Genomic DNA, 19,945 nt, shown 5'->3' on the forward strand with positions numbered 1-19,945 from the left:
GTGGAGCTGGCTTAGACATATGCATCCTGGATATGAATGCCTGGCTGCGAGGATGGTGTCGCCAGGAGGGCTTCGGCTTCCTTGACCACAGGATGCTGTTCCAGGAAGAAGGACTGCTAAGCAGAGGTGGAGTCCACCTATCGAGAAAGGGGAAGAGCATATTTGGATACAGACTGGCTAACCTTGTGAGGAGGGCTTTAAACTAGGTTCGAAGGGGGCAGGTGACCAAAGCCCACAGGTAAGTCAAAAACATGGAGACCTGGGAGAAGGGTTGGAATTTGGGGGAGCATGGGCTATTGTAGCAGGAATAAGGGAGAGAGAAGACAGAACTGGTGGGATGGGGAATCAAATCTGTATCTTAGATGTCTGTATGCTAATGCAAGAAGTATGGGGAATAAGCAGGAAGAACTCAAAATGGTAGTAAATAAACATAACTATGATGTATTTGGCATCACAGAGACTTGGTGGGATAATATGCATGACTGGAATATTGGTACAGCTTGCTCAGGAAGGACAGGCAGGGAAAAGGGGGAAGAGGTGTTGCCTTATATATTACAAATGTATACACTTGGACTGAGGTTGAGATGGAAATAGGAGACATACTTGTTGAAAGTCTCTGGTTAAGGATAAAAGGGATAAAAAACAAGGGTGATGTCATGGTAGGGGTCTACTACAGACTATCTAACCAGGAAGCAGGGGTGGATGAGGCTTTTTTTAAACAACTAAGAAAATCATCCAAAGCACAGGACTTAGTGGTGATGGGGGACTTCAACTACTCAGACATCTGTTGAGAAAATAACACAGCAAGGCACAGATTATCCAACAAGTTCTTGGAATGTATTGAAGACAATCTTTTATTTCAGAAGATGGAGAAAGCTACTAGGGGAGAGACTGTTCTAGATTTGATTTTGACAAATAGGGAGGAATTGGTTGAGAATTTGAAAGTGGAAGGTAGCTTGAGAGAAAGTGATCATGAAATGGTGAGTTCATGATTCTAAGGAATAGAAGGAAGGAGAACAGCAAAATTAAGACAATAGATTTCAAGAAGGCAGACTTTAGCAAACTCTGGGAGTTGGTAGGTAAGATCCCCTAGCAAACAAATCTAAGGGGGAAAACAATTGAAGACATTTGGCAGTTTTTCAAAGAGACATTATTAAGGCACAAGAGCAAACTATCCCACTGCATAGGAAAGATAGGAAGTATGTCAAGAGACCACCCTGGCTTAACCAGGAGATCTTCAATGATCTAAAAATAAAAAAAGAGTCCTACAAAAAGTGGAAACTCAGTCAAATTACAAAGGATGAATATAAACGAACAACACAAGTATGTAGGGACAAAATTAGAAAGGCCAAGGCACAGAACGAGATCAAACTAGCTAGAGACATGAAGGGTAATAAGAAAACATTCTACAAATACATTAGAAGCTAGAGGAAGACCAAGGACAGGCTAGGCCCCTTACTCAATGAGGGGGGGAAACAATGACAGAATATGTGAAAATATGTGAAAATTAAGCAGAGATGCTTAATGACGTCTTTGTTTCGGTTTTCACCAAGAAGGTTGGTGGCGATTGGATGTCTCACATAGTGAATGCCAGAGAAAATGAGGTAGGATCAGAGGCTAAAATAGGGAAAGAACAAATTAAAAATTACTTAGACAAGTTAGATGTCCTTAAGTCACCAAGGCCTGATGAAATGCATCCTAGAATACTCAAGGAGTTGACTGAGGAGATATCTGAGCCATTAGCGATTATCTTTGAAAAGTCATGGAAGACGGAAGACATTCCAGAAGACTGGAAAAGGGCAAATATAGTGCCCATCTATAAAAAGGGAAATAACAACAACCTGGGGAATTACAGACCTGTCAGTTAACTTCTGTACCTGGAAAGATAATGGAGCAAATAATTAAGCAATGAATTTGCAAACATCTAGACGATAATAAGGTGATAAGTAACAGTCAGCATGGATTTGTCAAGAACGAATCTTGTCAAACAACCTGATAACTTTCTTTTACAGGGTAACAAGCCTTGTGGATGGGGGGAAATGGTAGACTTTGTATATCTTGACTTTAGTAAAGCTTTTGATACTGTCTTACATGACTTTCTCATAAACAAACTAGGGAAATGCAACCTAGATGGAGCTACTATAAGGTGGGTGCATAGCTGGTTGGAAAACTGTTCCCAGAGAGTAGTTTTCAGTGGTTCACAGTCCTGCTGGAAGGGCATAACAAGTGGGGTTCTCCAGGGATCTGTTCTGGGACCGGTTCTGTTCAATATCTTCATCAATCATTTAGATAATGGCATAGAGAATACACATATTAAGTTTGCAGACAATACCAAACTGGGAGGGGTTGCAAGTGCTTTTGAGGATAGGATTATAATTCAAAATGATCTGGAGAAACTGGAGAAATGGTCTGAAGTAAATAGGATGAAATTCAATAGGGACAAATGCAAAGTATTCCACTTAGGAAGGAACAATCAGCTGCACACATACAAAATGGGAAATGACTGCCTACGAAGGAGTACTGTCTAAAGGGATAGCGGGTCATAGTGGACCATAAGCTAAATATGAGTCAACAGTGTAACACTGCTGCAAAAAAAGCAAACATAATTCTAAAATGTATTAGTTGGAGTGTTGTAAGCAAGACACGAGAAGTAATTCTTCTGCTCTACTTCATGCTGATTAGGCCTCAACTGGAGTATTGTGTCCAGTTCTGGGCACCACATTTCAGGAAAGATGTGGACAAATTGGAGAAAGTCCAGAGAAGAGCAACAAAAATCATTAAAGGTCTAGAAAACATCACCTATGAAGGAAGATTGAAAAAACTGGGTTTGTTTAGTCTGGAAAAGAGAAGACAAAGGGTACATGATAACAGTTTTCAAGTACATAAAAGGTTGTTACAAGGAGGGAGAAAAATTGTTCTTCTTAACCTCTGAGGATAGGACAAGAAGCAATGGGCTTAAATTGCAGCAAGGGCGGTTTAGGTTGAACATTAGGAAAGACTTCCTAACTGTCAGGGTGGTTAAGTACTGGAATAAATTACCTAGGGAGGTTGTGGAATCTCCATCATTGGAGATTTTTAAGAGCAGATTAGACAAACAGCTATTAGGGATGTTCTAGATAATATTTAGTCCTGCCATGAGTGCAGGGGACTGTTCTAGATGACCTCTCGAGGTCCCTTCTAGTCCTATGATTCTATGACAAGGGCTCTACACCAAGCCTTCCCCCAAGCCCCTGGGATAGAGAATATGGAAAATGTACTGGACTATCACTGTGCTTTGCAACCTTTTACATATGTTTTGCCTCTTCAGGGCTTGTCGGTATGGCAACCTGGTTTTGTGTGATACAGCCGAATGCAGTCAAACACTCAGAAGGGTATGGACTGCTGGTGTGCTCATTTGTAGGCCAATAACTGGAATGTTCTTCCACTTCACATATCATTGCTGATTTCCAAACTGTGCCAACAATACCAGTGGTTAAAGGAACATGGAATGTGCACCTAGGTAATCTCTCAAGTGTTTGTAGGCATTCATATAGTTGCCTTTGTAATTGATGCCATAGTTTCCAGTCTAGTAAAGCTAAAGGCTGATACCCTAATAATTTCTCAGGCTTCACTTTCTGTTTTGTTTGGTATAATCAATTATATGCTGACTTGATATGTTATTTTGTGAATAGTGTAACTCAGATCAACGTAGTTTAGCTCTACTTACCATGGGGTCCACGCTACACAGTATCAACAGGAGATGCTCTCCTGTCGATTGGGTGACCAGACAGCAAGTGTGAAAAATCAGGACGGAAGTGGGGGGTAATAGGAGCCTATATAAGAAAAAAAACCCAAAATCGTGACTGTCTCTATAAAATCGGGACATCTGGTCACCCTGCCTGTCGACTCCCCCTACTCTTCTCGATCCGGTGGAGTACAAGAATCAACGGGAGAGCGATCTGTAGTTGATTTGGCGAGGCTTCACTAGACCCACTAAATCGACCGCCAATGCATTGATCACTACTCGTCGATCCCCCGGTAAGTATAGATACAAACCCTAAGATACCCAATTTAGCCGCTCCACATAGAGAATGAGATTTAAGGAAAGATATTGTGAGGTTAGTGTATTGGTTAGGTGGAAATGAGAAACCACTGTAGTTGGCTATCTAGGATGATTCTAATGATATGGAATTGTTTCTGATTAACTAGAAAGTGAATGTTGTGGCAGTAAAGTTACTGTTCCAGATACATGATTTTAGGTCTAAATATTTGGTGCTCAGAATCTATTCACAACAAAGAGCCTGTACCAATATGCTAAGGATACTTTACAACTTGAAATTCAAATTGAGTAGATTTGTATGATGTATATTAATTAGGGCTGTCAAGCGATTAAATAAAATGAATTGTGATTAATCGTGTCATTAATTGCACAGTTAAAGAATAATAGAATACCATTTATTTACTTTTTTGGATATTTTCTACATTTTCAAATATATTGATTTCAATTACAACACAGAATACAAAGTGTACAGAGCTCACTTTATATTTATGTTTATTACAAATATTTGTACCGTAAAAAACAAAAGAAATAGTATATTTCAATTCACCTAATACAAGTACTGTAGTGCAATCTCTTTATAATGAAAGTTGAACTTACACATGTAAAATTATGTACAAAAAATAACTGCATTCAAAAATAAAACAATGTAAAACTTTAGAACCTACAAGTCCACTCAGTCTTCACCACTTCAGCCAATCAAATTTGGTTAGAATTTGCAGGAGATAATGCTGCCCGTTTCTTGTTTACGTCACCTGGAAGTGAGAACAGGCATTCGCATGGCAATGTTGTAGCCAGTGTTGCAAGATATTTATGTGCCAGATGTGATCAAGATTCATATGTCCCTTCATGTTTCAACCACAATTCCAGAAGACATGCGTCCATCCTGATGATGGGTTCTGCTCGATAACGATCTAAAGCAGAGCGGACTGACGCATATTCATTTTCATCATCTGAGTCAGATGCCACCAGCAGAAGGTTAATTTTCTTTTTTGGTGGTTTAGGTTCCGTAGTTTCTGTATCGGAGTGTTGCTCTTAAAACATCTGAAAGCATTCTCCACACATCATCCCTCTCAGATTTTGGAAGGCACTTCAGATTCTTAAACCTTGTGTAGAGTGCTGTATCTATCCTTAGAAATCTCACATTGGTACCTTCTTTGCATTTTGTCAAATCTGCTGTGAAAGTGTTCTTAAAATGAACATGTGCTGGGTCATCATCTGAGACTGCTATAACATGAAATATATGGCAGAATGAAGGTCAAACAGAACAGGAGACATACAATTCTCCCCCAAGGAGTTCAGTCACAAATTTAATTAACACATTATTTTTTTAATGAGCATCATCGGCATGGAAGCATGTCCTCTGGAATGGTGGCCAAAGCATGAAGGGGCATATGAATCTGGCATGTAAATACCTTGCAATGGCGGCTACAAAAGTGTCATGCATATGCCTGTTCTCACTTTCAGGTGACATTGTAAATAAGACGCAGGCAGCAGTATCTCCCGTAAATGTAAACAAAGTTGTTTGTCTTAGTGATTGGCTGAACAAGAAGTAGACTGAGTGGGCTCCGAAGTTTTACATTGTTTTATTTTTTAGTGCAGTTATGTAACAAAAAAAATCTACATTTGTAAGTTACACTTTCACAATAAAGAGATTGCACTTCAGTACTTGTATGAGGTGAATTGAAAAATACTATTTCTTTTGTTTATCATTTTTACAGTGCAAATATTTGTAATAAATAATAATAATATAAAGTGAGCACTGTGCACTTTGTATTCTATGTAGTAATAGAAATCAATATATTTGAAAATGTAGAAAAACATCCAAAAATTCAATACATTTCTATTGTTTAAGTGTGATTAATAGCAATTAATTTTTTTAATCACAGTTAATTTTTTTAGTTAATCGCATGACTTAATTGCAATTAATTGAGAGCCCTAATTTGAACAGCAAGATTGAAATCCTGTCCATATTGAAGTCAATGGCAGAACTCGTATTAAATGGAATCAGAATTTCACCCCAAATCTTTCATTCTGGCAAATAAGATATTAGCAACGATGTAATATTCTAAACATCTCTATGGTATTTTAAACTAACTTTAATGCAGCTGCTCTTCCAAGTGCTGCTCTGAACAGGGAAATCTGCTCCAGTTTGTCTAGAAGAAGTTGTTCCTTGGCTTGTTTTTCATGTATTATCTGGTCTCTCTTCTCTTCCTCTGCCTTCTTCTGTGCTTCCTTCAGTAAAGCTAGACGTTCACGCAGTTCCACTATTGACATTTCACCACTGAAGCCATAGCCAGCAGTCTACAGAAATTCAAAATCAGTGAGTGGAAAGAGAATATTCTGATCACGTTTCAGCTCATATTGATGTCATTGAGAGTTCTGACTTCAATTAAGCAGGATTTGGCCTTAACTTACTTACAAGCTACTTTCTATGGCATAGAAATCATTTTCAGAGATATATCATAGTACATGAGGCTAAGATGCAGCAATACAACTTCTCACAGAAGAAATCTCATTTAGGAAACAAACTGAACTAACCACAAATATAAAAGGCCAGTTTTATCTGGCCAGAAGTGATTCTAGATAACACAACATCCAGTTTTAATAGGAAGTTTAAAAGCTAACAGCATCATTGTAAATTTGGAAAACTGTGAAGTCTGTAAAACCAGAAGGGAATATACATTCAAATTTAAATACTGAGAGCATTTGTTTGCTATTATCTGTTTTTCCACTTGTGTGGAAGAGTAATCTAACTGCAGATTATAGGCCAGATCCTGTGACATATTGAGCACCTGCATTTAACTGCTGGGGTTACTAGGAGTTAACTGTTCTGCACCTGGCAAAATCAGACCCTTAATGTCCAAAGCCAACATTTTAAAATCTGAGTGCCTAAAGTTAGGCACTGGATTTAGGAGCCCAAAGAGAAGCAGCCAGAGCTTCAGGGGTGCTGAGAAACCACAACCCCCATTGAAGTAAATGGGAACTGCAGGTGGTCAGCACCTCAGAAAGTCAGGACATTTCTAAACAGAAGTTTAGGGGCTTGATGTTTTTAGCCCAATACCAAGCCATATATGAGCAGTAAAACTAGCTGCTGTGCAGGAATAGGACCCTTCACATATTTACAGGATCACCCAGCTATTGTACCTCAAAGACTTCTGAAACGCAAACATCAAAATCATGTAATCATCACACTGAGCTTCTAAGCAATCGCTCTTCCAAAAGGACATTGCTGGGTCTTGACACCATGTGCACCAGTACCTCCACCCTGTACCAATGCAATGCATGTGGGTGGGTGTGTATATAGATACAAACACTGGGCTTCTGAGTCATTTCCTTTCCAAAACTGCATCAGTTTCACACCAAAAAACTACTATTTTTGTCTATCCTGATGCATTTTAATTTTCACATTTCAAGATGCTTATCCTTGAACTATACCCTCATCTACTGTTTGACCCATCAGTACATTGTTGCAGAGCTGTAACACATGAAGTGAGAGGGAAATGCTTTAGTGCAGGATGGAGATTCTGGTGGTGGTGTGTGAACTTAGTAGGGAGACTGAGCAATGTCCTTTTTTGGAAGAGGATTTGCTTAGAAACCCAATGTGGTGATTGAGTTTCAGAAATCTTTGAGGGGTGGTCCTGGAAATATATGAAGGGGCTCCTTTTCCTGCACAGTAGATAACACTGCTGTTCATGTAACTGGAGTGCCACCAAGTGGATAGCTGGGTACATTAAAGATGATGAAAGTAAGTGAGAATTTCATGGACTCAAATTCTATTTCATCTAGTTTGAAAGTGTATTTTTACAAAAGAGAAATGCAGGACAAGCAAGTAAAATGTACTAACTCAAATCAGAGTCACATCTTAAGCACTACTAGGAAATTATAATGTAAACATGAGAGTTCTAATTCCTTTCTTTATCTGGTTGTAATTTGAGTGGCCAGCTCACTTTTAGCAACTTGCACTTAGCAAGGGCTCCCCTTTGGCTTGATTTGGAATGAGTATTTCAAGTATGACTTCAAATGTGTTGTGTTCACCTGCTATTTGAATCTCCTCTCAGGAATAAGTTAGATAGGAAACCATGTTTAAAGCCAAATACTGCCCTTGGATTAGGGTGACCAGATAGCAAGAGTAAAAAATTGGGACGGGGTGGGGAGTGGAGGTAATAGGTGCCTATATAAGAAAAAGCCCCCAAAATTGGGACTGTCCCTATAAAATCGGGACATCTGGTCACCCTACCTTGGATACAAATGGGATCAATGGGAGCTGTATGTGAGGAGCTGACTGCAACATTTTGCCCACTGTCAATGGCAATGAAATGAACTGGGCCTATAAATGAGAAAGTGCTGGAATTCCCATCCCTTTCGTTTTAATGAACCAGACAATGAGCACTGCTCCACAGCAGTATGTGTGATTGAGAAAGCTCTGTAACTCCAAGCCCTGACTACATTAAAGAACTGCAGCATTGCACCACTGCTGCTCAGACTGGTTCAGTCATAAAAGTGCAAGCTGTAATGTGAGCACACAAGACAGCCTGTTCAGGTTCCACAAAGTGCACTGTGTGCATTCACAGCACTCCCTGTAAGCACTGCAGGGCTTGTGGATTGTTGACTCTTTCCCACATCCCCAGGACATAGGTATATAACCTCTGAGACACAATGTCTATTTGTAGTTGTTCACATTTTTGGCTTGCTCCATTGTCTGCTTTAAATAGCTTCATCCCATATGAAGGTCTGTATATGCACTGCGAAGAGCAGGGTCTATGCTCTAGGTGGATACCGCCTTTGGCTGATAGTGCTCCAAGAGAGAAGGAAGTTGACTTTATTCTTTTTTTCTTTGGTTATTCATTTTTTTCCCAGATAAAATGGGTTTCTCTATTGTTTTTTCAGTTCTTATTTTGTTAGGTTTATACTTGCTTTGTATGTGATGATCCCAGTTTCATTCTCTTGTGTTTCCCTTTAAGGTCCCAAGAGACACTGCCCAGCCAGTTCTCCCTTCTCGTCCCCACTACTAATGGAGTGTCCCTCACAGGGAATTAATAGCCTCTTTGGGAAGCAGGGGGTAGGGAAATGGGATGGGGGAGAAGGGACATAAGTGGATTTTGGAGAAGTATGGCGAGGTAAGATGGTGCATTTGTTCAGGGATCTGAGGAGACGGTGAGGGGTACCCATGCTACTAATAACTCAGGTCTGTTTTCTGTTTTTAGATCTCAGGAGTTTGGGAGATACTGCTAAGGCAGCATATGGTCTGCTGCAGCAGCCACGCCCTCCCCATGGAAAGAAGAACAGCATCTCTCTGGTGGTTTCTGCTAACTAACCATTAGGGATTTTTTTCTTTTTGTTTTTCAGCTGAATTCCCATGGACGAAAGGACAAACTGAAAGAGAGCAGTTCTGATTCTGTAAAAGTGCGGGTCAACTTTTATTTTGCTTTATCTTTTTGTTTTGTTATGCGGCTCTGGGTATATGGGGAAGGGGCAAGGGAGGAAGACGAGGCCCTGGGCAGAGTTGAGACCAGTCAAGTTTTGCATCAGGTGCTTTTGGGCCTGTATGCAGCCAGTCGGTGGCTGGCTTGAGAGGTGGCAGAGCCAGTTGCTAATGTTGTCACTGAAGGGTGGGTAGGAGCATTGTGGGATTTTGCTGGGAGGTCTAATTGCATCAATACAATAGCCATGCTTGTATTTCCTGTCCAGAGACACAGTATAGGAGGCATCGCTTTACTCAGAGTCAGTGTAGTCACTGCAGTGGTATGAACACCTCTACACCATTCCAAGCTCTATGTGTGGACATGAGAGCCCCAAGTATTGACAAAACTGATACTGTGAAGGTAGATAAAATCTAGGGGCTCTACCTGGCAGTGTCTTAAGAGACATGTTATAGGATGAAACCGGACTTAACGGCAAAACTCCCAATTACTTCAATGGGGTTAGAATTTGATCTGTGCTCATGAGGTTTTCTCTTATAAAGTTTTCATTTTATAAACTTTGGGGAAATTCAGGTTCAGATTTTATTTTTCAATCCAAGGTGCATGTCTTGGGCTCATCCAACATGCAATATTTTTGTATGCAGTATAATTCACATCTGAGTGAAATGTAAATATGCCTCTAAAACCATTATTTTTTCCATATGAACCTACCTGGGTTAAGTCAACAAACTTGTTCCTAAAGAATGGCAGAGATTCTATAGCTCTTATCTGTTGAATCAATTCATATCTTTTCCTAAGCTTCTCCTCCTCTTCTTCCAGAGCTCGACGAAGAAGTTCTCGGCTCTCTTCAGACACTTCCTGAACTGAGAGAAAATAAAACAGTCCCTGTTAGCTGCACGTCTGATGCTGCAATACATCTGGAGATGAATTCTTGTACATGTGTGAATAATGACGCTAATACTGATCTGACTATACTTCAGGTTGTTACCCTTCCCTGGTGGGAAGGATGATTAGAGAGACTAATAATTACTTTCCATCTCTAATATCTGTGATTCTATGAGACTTACAGACAGAGAACTGAAATAAAAAGCAGTTTATACTTACAGTTGACACAATTGGTATGTAGTAATTTATTTTCTAGTTTAGACTCAAGAGATCAAAAAATAGGAAAATGCCTAGTTTCATTTACTTAAAGTACAGACTCTGTAAAGCATCAAATATTCATAGCTTTCCAAGCTGTATGTACTCTGGAAAGCTATGGATTCTGGCTCATTGCCAGGCTCACCTATCTAGGATAAAGACTGGCTTACTCAGTCTAACCCAGGAACCTCTTGGTGCCAACTGGCAGAGGGCACAGAGGGCGCATAGATTTTACAGGGATCCCCTGGGCCAGATGTATGCACATTAAGTTTACCAAAGGGTGGCATGTGAAGTCTCTACCAAGAGCCAAATAATATTGCAATATGTATGTACAGATTAGGGTGACCAGATGTCCCGATTTTATAGAGTCTGTCCCGATTTTTCGGTCTTTTTCTTATATAGGCTCCTATTACCCCCCCACCTGATTTTTCACATTTCCTGTCTGGTCACTCTAGTACAGATAATGTTTAAGAAATTATGTTCTTAAGGTATATGAGTTAAGGCAGGTCACCAGAAGATGATCAATGTGCTGCTATCAGGTAGGAGGGAAGAGATGCTTCTCTCTCTCTCTGGCTGATCATGTGTGGATCACAATGGAGGCCTATCTACAGTCTGACCCCAATGCTAATGAAGAGATTGTGAAAGTGACAAGAAAGAGGCACACAGGAGAGTGTCCTGTTTATGAGTAAAGACAAAGATAACTGGGGGCACAAGGGGACACCCTTGGATCTTTCCACCGAGGAGGCAAGCTATGACTTGTCTCATGAAGGGAAGACCACAGCCAAGCCTGGCCGTAATACGCTGGAAGGATTTTGGGTGAGCATTGATCTATAAGACATGACAGTAACTAGTTAAGTAAATGTAGGTTCTAAAATGTGTTTTTATTTTATATGCAACTATTTGTTTCCAATATTTATACTTGCTATCACTTGAATCTTTATACTTTGTTAAACAAACTATAAACTTCCCTAAGTGCTGAGTGTTAAGCAGAGCAGTAATGTAGGTTTGTGTGGTAAGCTGGGGCATGGTGTTCCTTTGGGAGCAGTGAATCTGTGAATACTGTGAGTGTCCAATGAACAGAGGATGGACACTCCAGGGAGACTCTCAGAGGGCTTACGGTTGGAGTGTGCCTATTGCTAACCTGCAGAAGGACAGCAGGGCCTGTATAGGCTGAGAGGGGAATGCTTGTGTTGCCCTTGGCCAGTGGAGTTGGGGAGCTGACTCATGGCAGGCAGAGACAAGGCTTTCTCACATGAATGGCAGGTGGTAGCAAGGTACCTCACAGCCCTGGGGACCCTTGGGAAGAATCACACTCAGAAGCTAAAAACAAGAATTAAAATCTGAATGACAGAGGTATGACCCTATCCAGGCAGAGGAAAGCTTGTGCATGTGAGGGCTCATCTTCTGCACTCTATACCTCTCAAGGCTAGAAATTGCCTATTCCTCCACTAGGTGTTAGTGCAGCCCTATAATGGAGTAAGTACAATGCATATCTTTGGATGGAGGAAGAGACCAGCTTCATGACCAGCATTAAGTCATCTGGGCTAAAATATAAACTAGAACATCCCCTTGGAGAATTGTGTAGAGCCAGCAACATCCACTCTCTCCACTCCAATCACTGCTCTGCTTTTTCACCCCCAATGATTTATTTTGGTATAGAGAAGGAACCATCTCGTATCTCAGTGGCTGCTTTCTTCCTCTCCTCAGCTTGGAAGAGGCCAATAAGGAATTATGTCTCCTTTAAAATTTTTAGTTGGCCCAACAAGTCTTCTCTTTAGGACACTGGGGATTCAGTATGAGTCACATGAATCTGATCACCACATACCAGTATGGCAATCAGAACAGGCAGTCACATGTACCGCTTCTGGCAGGAGTGTAGACTGGTAGCTTCAGAATGCCTGATTCTGCATCTTCCCCTTTAGCACAGGGAATAATTTCTTGGGCGAGTAGCTTAGATGCTCTTTTCAGCTAGAGCGGGCTCAAAGATTCACTTATTACATTGGGTCCACTTATTTATGGGAACATATATTCTGGATTTCCCCCCCTCTTCTTGTTCAACAAAATTAAGATTAAATGACTCTTGGAAAATTTGCAATCATCTCCTAGGGGTTTGGCAACACAAATACCTATTTGTCGTTTGTACTTCTGAAGCTTCATTCGGGCTTGCTTCACATTTTTATGTCCTTCCACTACCTGCTCCACCAACTCTTTCATTTCCTTCTCTTCCTGAAGACGTTTCTCTGCATACTGGTGCATCAATTCTGCTGTCTAAACCCCAAACAAATAACAGGCCAGTAAAGAAACTGATAAAAACAACTCTGCTCTCTTTGCTGCAAGCCTTAAAAAAGGGTAAGCACAACTGGATTAGCAGGACTGCAGCCTCTACAAAAGTAACAAGTCTGTAAGGAGGGAGGGAGACCCCAGTTCAAGGATCCTGATTCTGCCTCATTCTCCAATAGCAGTTCTGCAGGGTTTGTTGTAACTCTATAGCTGCAGTAACCTCTATGCCCCCTTTACAGGAAAACAAACATGACAGGATGTTCAGAAGGCCACACAGATAGCTATGGGGAGGGGAAATTCATTTCCACCATCTCCGTAGACTTATCCCCAACTGTTTCTCGGAGCACACAAGGCAGGAGTGGCCAACCTGTGGCTCCGGAGCCACATGCGGCTCTTCAGAAGTTAATATGCAGCTCCTTGTATAGGCACCGACTCCAGGCTGGAGTTACAGGCGCCAACTTTCCAGTGTGTCGGGGGGCTGCTGACGTGTTACTTTGGCTCTTTGGCAATGTACATTGGTAAATTCTGGCTCCTTCTCAGGCTCAGGTTGGCCACCCCTGACATAAGGAGTGAACTTCTGCACTGGTCATGACTTACTGTGGGCTTGTCTACACAGAGACACTCAGGAAAGTTAAGGTGACTCAACTAAAGATATGGAGTCAATGCACATTTGTTAAAACGTGTATGGATGCTCTCATTCAGAAATAAACTGGCCTGAATTTGCTGTAATTTAATCTTCCTTCAAAGAGGAGGCCAATTTACTCCTGAATGAAAGCATACATACCCACTTTAACTTATACTCATTGACTTCACACCGTTAGTTGATTCTGCTTAACTGTCCTGAGTCTCCCATGTAGACATGTTTTATTCTCAGGCAACCCTGATACAAGGCTGCCTTGAACTATGGTCCTGTAATGAGCCTGCATTACCTTTCTATAATACATAGAAAACGTTGTCAGCTACCATCTGTATTGGCTTGTGAGAGGAGATGAATTAGCCCAAAGATTGTGCACTTGGAAGTGTATTTCATAAAACAATTGTGCAGCATAAAATATGTATGCGCATCTCTAAAGTATTCTCTCTGGGCTTCCCCACCATTGAGGTTCTGTATATCCCAAGCAGCATAGAGCAGCGTTTCTCAAACTGGGGTCCACTCCAGGGGGTCTGCGAGTCATCTCCGAGACCACCGGCCCCGCTGATCAACTCCTCCCCCTTCCTCCCAGGGTCTCCTGCATGCCGCAGAACAGCTGTTCAGCGGCATGCAGAAGGTGCTGGGAGGGAGTGGGAGGAGCGGGGATGGGGCGCGCTTGGCGGAGGGGACGGAAAGAGGCGGGGAAGAGGAGGGGCAGGAGTGGAGCGGAGGCGGGAAGAGGTGAGGCGAGGTAGGGCCTTGGGGGGAAAGGGTGGAGTGCAGGTGGGGCCTGAGGCTTAACAGGGGTTGAGCACCACCGGGGAAAATTAGAAGCTGGTTTGTGGGGCCACGAAAAAATTTAAATCAAAATGGGGGTCCTTGGGTTGCTAAAGTTAGAACCGCTGGCATAGAGCATGTCAGGTGAGTTCAGACATCTGACAGACTTTTTGTTGCCTTGATCCCATTCAAACACCATAACATCGTTATTCTTCTACTAATGAGTCCACTGAAAACAACTGCCTTTAATCTCTTGATATCTGCACTTCTTAGTTACACAGAATGGGAAATACACGACGACCAGGGATTCAGAGGTAAATATTTCTTCTTTCTGTTTAACAGTGAGCTCGTGCTGTGTGTATACCACTTTTCTTTCAGATGCAAGTGGTGGACCAGGGGCAGGTTTATATATATGCGCAAAGAAGCAAGCTAGAGATAACGAGGTTATCTTTCTGTTTTTACTCACTTTAATAAACACATATTCACTATCAAATCCAATACTAGAAAACTTTTTCTTTCCCAACATACTAGAACTTCTGGGGATGTAAACTAAAGCATGAGATTTTTGCACTAGTTGCAGACTCCAGTTAAATACAGAGACCTACTTTGAGTGAACTTCTGTACATTGTTATACCAAGCTGTTTATTGATATAAAGCTCAAATCAAGTCTGATCAATTCTGTAATGCTTTACCTCTTCTCTCTTTAGTTCAGCTTTCTTCTTGTTTTCCTGAATTACATTCTGACGTGCTAGAACTGCCTCCTCGTGACTCAGTTTCCCTTGTAGCCTCCTACACTCTATCTCAGCCAGCTGTTGTTCCAAATCTTTTTCACGCATCTGTTTTTGCCATTCCAGGAATTCAGATGGGTCATGTGCACCTCGTAGCAAACTTTCAAGTCTGGGAAGGAGAAGAAAACCCTTAACTCTAGGTTCCTGTATTTGAATATTTTGGCTATGAGCAAATTCTGCTTTTCAGCTAAAACATTTCTTAAAAAACTTTGAGCAAAACCCATTTACCTGTTTGAGTTACCCCTTCAAACATGGTTGACAGGGCTGGCATTATGGGTGAGCGACATGGGTGACCACCCAGGCTGCCGTGGTTGGGAGGGGGGTGGGCACGGTTAAGAGGGTGCCAGTGTCCGGGCACAGTAAGAGGCAAGTCCCCACCAGCCGGGCTCCACTCCCCACTTGTGGGTGGTTCGTTGGCCTGTGTGGTGTCCTGGCTTGGCAGAGGAGGCAGGGCAGGTCGGGCCAGCTCCCAGCCCAGGGAGCAATGGAAGTTGCAGGGGGTGTTGTTGCAACTTGTGGCTGGGGAGGGTCTGCCCTGGGGGTGAGCTGTGGGAGCCCTGGCAGGCCCGGGGAAGTGCCCTGCAGGGCAGGCAGGGCCAGGCCTGGGCTTGCCCCTCGGGCTGTGCCATGCACCGGATGGCACTGGGCTGGGGGCGAAGACAGCGCCGGGGGAGAGCTGCTTCTGCCCAATGTCTCCTGTGCTCACCCCAGGCTGCCAGCTCTTATGGTCCCCCACCCATCAAGAAGGACTATCAAAACTAAATGGGCCATTGGGGAACCTCATGATACAAGCACTTGGTTAATGTCCCTCTCACACCCATGAAGGTGCTACATGCAAATAAGCTTGTCCCATCAGCTTGAATTCTGGAAGAAGGAAATAAAGATAGCTGACATGAATATTTTTCTTTTTGCTCTTTGGACTCTCACAGGGCTGGAGCTCTGAAACAGAAGCAGAGATCCTCAGGGTCAACCTGAGTTAGCTCTAAAAGACATATGGTACTGACAGATTACTACAACTCTGTCACCTTTTGGAACCATAGAATGTAACTTATTTGTGTATATGTGTTTGCCTGCTTTAACCTGTAAATAACTCTTAGTTAATAAAGCCTTAGTTAATTTACTAGAGGATGGGCTACAAGTGTTGTCTTTGGTGTGAGATCTTAAGTACAAATTGACTTGGGGTAAGTGACTGGTTTCTTAGGACTGGGAGCAATCTGAATATTTTGTGATCTTTGGCATATAGCAACCAACTATCACAAGTCCAGCTTGCCTGGGTGGCAAGATAAGCTGGAATGCCCAAAGGGACTGTCTATGACTCCATGGTAATACTGTTATAGTGCTTAATGAGTTTTTACTGGATTGGTGAAATCTAATTATAGAACATGCCACCCGTTTGAGATCTCTGCTCAACCTTTTTGACAGTGTGCCCAGAGGCTGGCACTCTGGGTTGTGAACCACTCCACACACATGACAGATGGACACCAAAAAAAAAAAAGATCCACACAGGCATCTCAATGCTATGCAATTCATGCTTTAGCATAGCATAGAAGTTTCATTCTCTGTTTTGATGTAAATTATTCTCAACAATAATAGTGACGGAATGCCAAATTTATGTGGAACATAGGTAACCTTGGCTAAGATTCTTAAAGGTATTTAGTTGCTACTTCCAACTGAAATGATGGGAATTAGATACCTAAATACCTTTGAGGATGTGGGCTCTTGCAACTCAAATGAGTGACATCCCTCATTTTGAAGGGGTCACTCATTTTAATCACATTTGACAGGTCTGAATTTAATCCTTAACTTCATTATGTTCACTTCTAAAAGCTTTTTGTGGATTCTTCTAAAGAGGTTAATAACGTTTTGCACTAAGCCTGCTAACTCAGGTGAATCATTTATATTAACCCAAACTGACAATATTCTAGATTTTGTCTCTGCTGAAATTACTAGTTATAATGTTATTTATTTCTAGTGAAAGAACAAAACCTGCACTGTCCATTCACTCTCTCCTCCCTCACCCCCAATGATTAACAGGTGAACTAAAAACCCACACTAATGACTACTATGTCCTTTATTGTCATGGAAGCAGGTGAGTAACCAGTTTGAGTATAAAACTCTGAGTACAATAGCCCCCATTCAGCTCAGATGTAACTCCACTGAAGGTAACAGAGTTACACGAAGAATTATTTGAAAACTTATTTGTTTTCCTTAACAAATACACTAAGTACTTGAATGGGTATGAACATAATCTGTCTGTATGCAGAACTATGTACATGCATAGATGTGCATGTGTATAATTACTTATCCAGTATGATGTACTTATGTGTTAGAAAACATGATTATTCATGGGGCATGAATGCTCAATTAGAAGTCACATTGTACTCTACCTACAATAAAACAAAAGTCTTCATTGTCACTCTAATGTAGTCTTTAATTTCAGTCCAATCTGCTCATTATTAATCACGCAAATTTTAATATGCCTTTAACAGATTCATTATATTAGTTTAGCTGCAGTTTACTTAGTCTCCCTTAATGTGCTCTCTATGTCAAAGGATGTATAAAGGAGCTGGGAAATACTATGCACAGAAAGTACCTGTTGAGTTCTTGTTCCATTTTTCGCTGGTAGAGGGCACCTTCTCTTAAGATCGCTGCTGCATTTAATTTAATAGGTACATTGTCAATCTATCAGGAAAAGGAATGCATATACTATATTTAGCAATGTGAATCATAAAATGGACTACAGAAACAATTCAAAGGGTTAAATAAATCAATCCATGGCAATTCAATCACTTTAGATCACCTTCAAGATGAAGTATAAATTTTGCTCAAAGCATTAATCTGACATTCACAATGGATTTGCATGCTCTTCATAAACCACTCAAGCTGTTTAAGCAATCAGCCAGGTCCCTGAAGTGGATTATAAATTTGTACTCACTCTTGGGCCATGTCAAATCATATATAATGTGTTCACTTCCTTTAATTTTTTTAAACTCTTATATACTCATGTACATGGACACATTCCAATAGATTTGGACAAAGATACGATTGCCAACTGCTTCCAACAGAAAACATCTTGTGTGTCCACCTCTGGGTGAGTTGAAAGGAAGGAAGATCACACACATGTTCCAATAACGTGTAATACTTTTCATCTGAGGATCTCAAGTGTTTTGCAAACATTAATTTATTAACCTTAATATATTTCTAGGTGGCAGTATCATTATATCCATTTTATAGATGGAGAAACTGAAGTACAGACTTCATTGACCTTCAAAGTCACAGAGAGAGTTACCGGTATAACTGAGACTACTAAATCCAGGGCTGCTTCAGCATCTCTTTTGAGAGTGAGTATTGCCTTAAGAGTGACTGACAGATAATCTCTAAAGTCTGAGAGAGGCAGTGGAGTAGAGCCACTACGCAGCTTCTTTGCCAGCCAAGGATTCCCCTTATGCAAGGGGAATCCTTAGAGGGTCAGATCCAGCTTTACAGCGGCACACAATGGGTCCAATTCTGATCTGACCAGCATATGAGAGGAGCAATGCCTTTGAAGTCAATGCAATAGTGCCAGTGTAAAACTGGTCTGAGATCAGAATTGAGCCCACTCCATACAGAAAACAAAAATCAGTGATGACACCAATCAGTTGAATTAAGTCCATTCACAATGTGGCTATGGAAGCAAATCGTATTAAAATGTTCTTTAACTATAAGCTAACTGTTTAGGGACTGGCAGAGCAATACAGGTGCGGAATCACTCAAGAAGTCCTATACTAACCTTCTGCACAATCAATTGAAATACATAAGCAAAACTGAAGAACATGGTTGTTCCATATTTGAGGTTGATTATGTAGGTTGAGCACAACAGTTAATGTTGTAATCAGGAAATTAAATAAATGGAGGTGAACAGTGTGGTTTTTCTACAGCATGGGACACATTTTAATAGCTAGCCTGTGAAATATAGTTACCCATCTATTTCTCAGTACAAAACAGGTGGGTGCCAAAGTTTGCGGGAGGAGACAGCAATGAGAGTCCTTTCTTTCCTTATACTGGTCTTACCATCTCTACAGGGGTGGTGAGGTAATATCTTTTATTGGGCCAACTTCTGTTGGTGAGAGACAAGCTTTTGAGCTCTTCTTCAGGGCTGGGAAATGTACTCAAGAGTGCAGACTTCAGAGACCTCCCCCCAGCCTATATTTTTCATATTGTATTGATTTTAAATTGGAAACATTCACTAAAATATGTGGAAGTTATGCTTTTGGAAACTGCTTGTTTATTCCCCTTCATGTAGTATATGCAGTTCCTGTAGATTAGACAGAAAAGAGGCCAGTATCCTGAACTGAAACTGATTATGGGGACAATATTTTACCTAGAAATGTTCCATCTCCAGTTTAATAAATAAAATTATGATTGAGTAAAATGCACTCTAAACAGCCAGGGTACACAAGGATTACAAGATTTGTGCAGGTAAGTACAAAAAAGTATCCAAATAGATTTTTCTATTGCATATATTACCAGTGAATAACTGAATTTCACATTGCCTCTTTTCTGTCATGTCATCCCTTCCCCCTTATCAAGTAGGAAGAAGGGGCTACAAACTTGTGTAATTCGTGTGGAAAAAATCATATTCAATATTTCCACCTAATGAGCACACTATTTTTCACCCCAAACCAATAAATATGTAGAGAACCGGACCTCCTATGAGCACTAGACAGACTGAGCCAGAGTAATGAGCCATTTGTACTGTCTCACTGCTTGCAGCGGAAAGAAAGAATAAAGGTTTTGTAACAGCAGTGGTTAATCATTTTTGTCTGCACAGCAGTTTCAATGTGCCTGACTGAGACTAGAAAATGTGTTTATTGTACAATGGATGTTCTCA

General features: G+C 41.2%; 1 protein-coding gene across 4 annotated transcripts in view; it reads right to left on the reverse strand.

The window, feature by feature from the left end:
• Positions 1 to 19,945, reverse strand: part of CFAP99 (cilia and flagella associated protein 99) — a 92,247-nt gene that overhangs the window by 14,802 nt on the left and 57,500 nt on the right. For all 4 annotated transcript variants that reach the window (XM_039539490.1, XM_039539491.1, XM_039539488.1 and 1 more), the window contains 5 exons: positions 17,669 to 17,757; positions 14,980 to 15,184; positions 12,726 to 12,867; positions 10,171 to 10,322; positions 6,135 to 6,340 (listed from right to left, as the gene is read on the reverse strand). In XM_039539490.1, coding sequence (XP_039395424.1) covers positions 6,135 to 6,340; positions 10,171 to 10,322; positions 12,726 to 12,867; positions 14,980 to 15,184; positions 17,669 to 17,757 — 794 coding nt within the window. The remainder of the gene's footprint in view (positions 1 to 6,134; positions 6,341 to 10,170; positions 10,323 to 12,725; positions 12,868 to 14,979; positions 15,185 to 17,668; positions 17,758 to 19,945) is intronic.

The sequence above is a fragment of the Mauremys reevesii genome, linkage group 5, assembly GCF_016161935.1.
Source record: "Mauremys reevesii isolate NIE-2019 linkage group 5, ASM1616193v1, whole genome shotgun sequence".
Taxonomy (NCBI): Eukaryota; Metazoa; Chordata; order Testudines; family Geoemydidae; genus Mauremys; species Mauremys reevesii.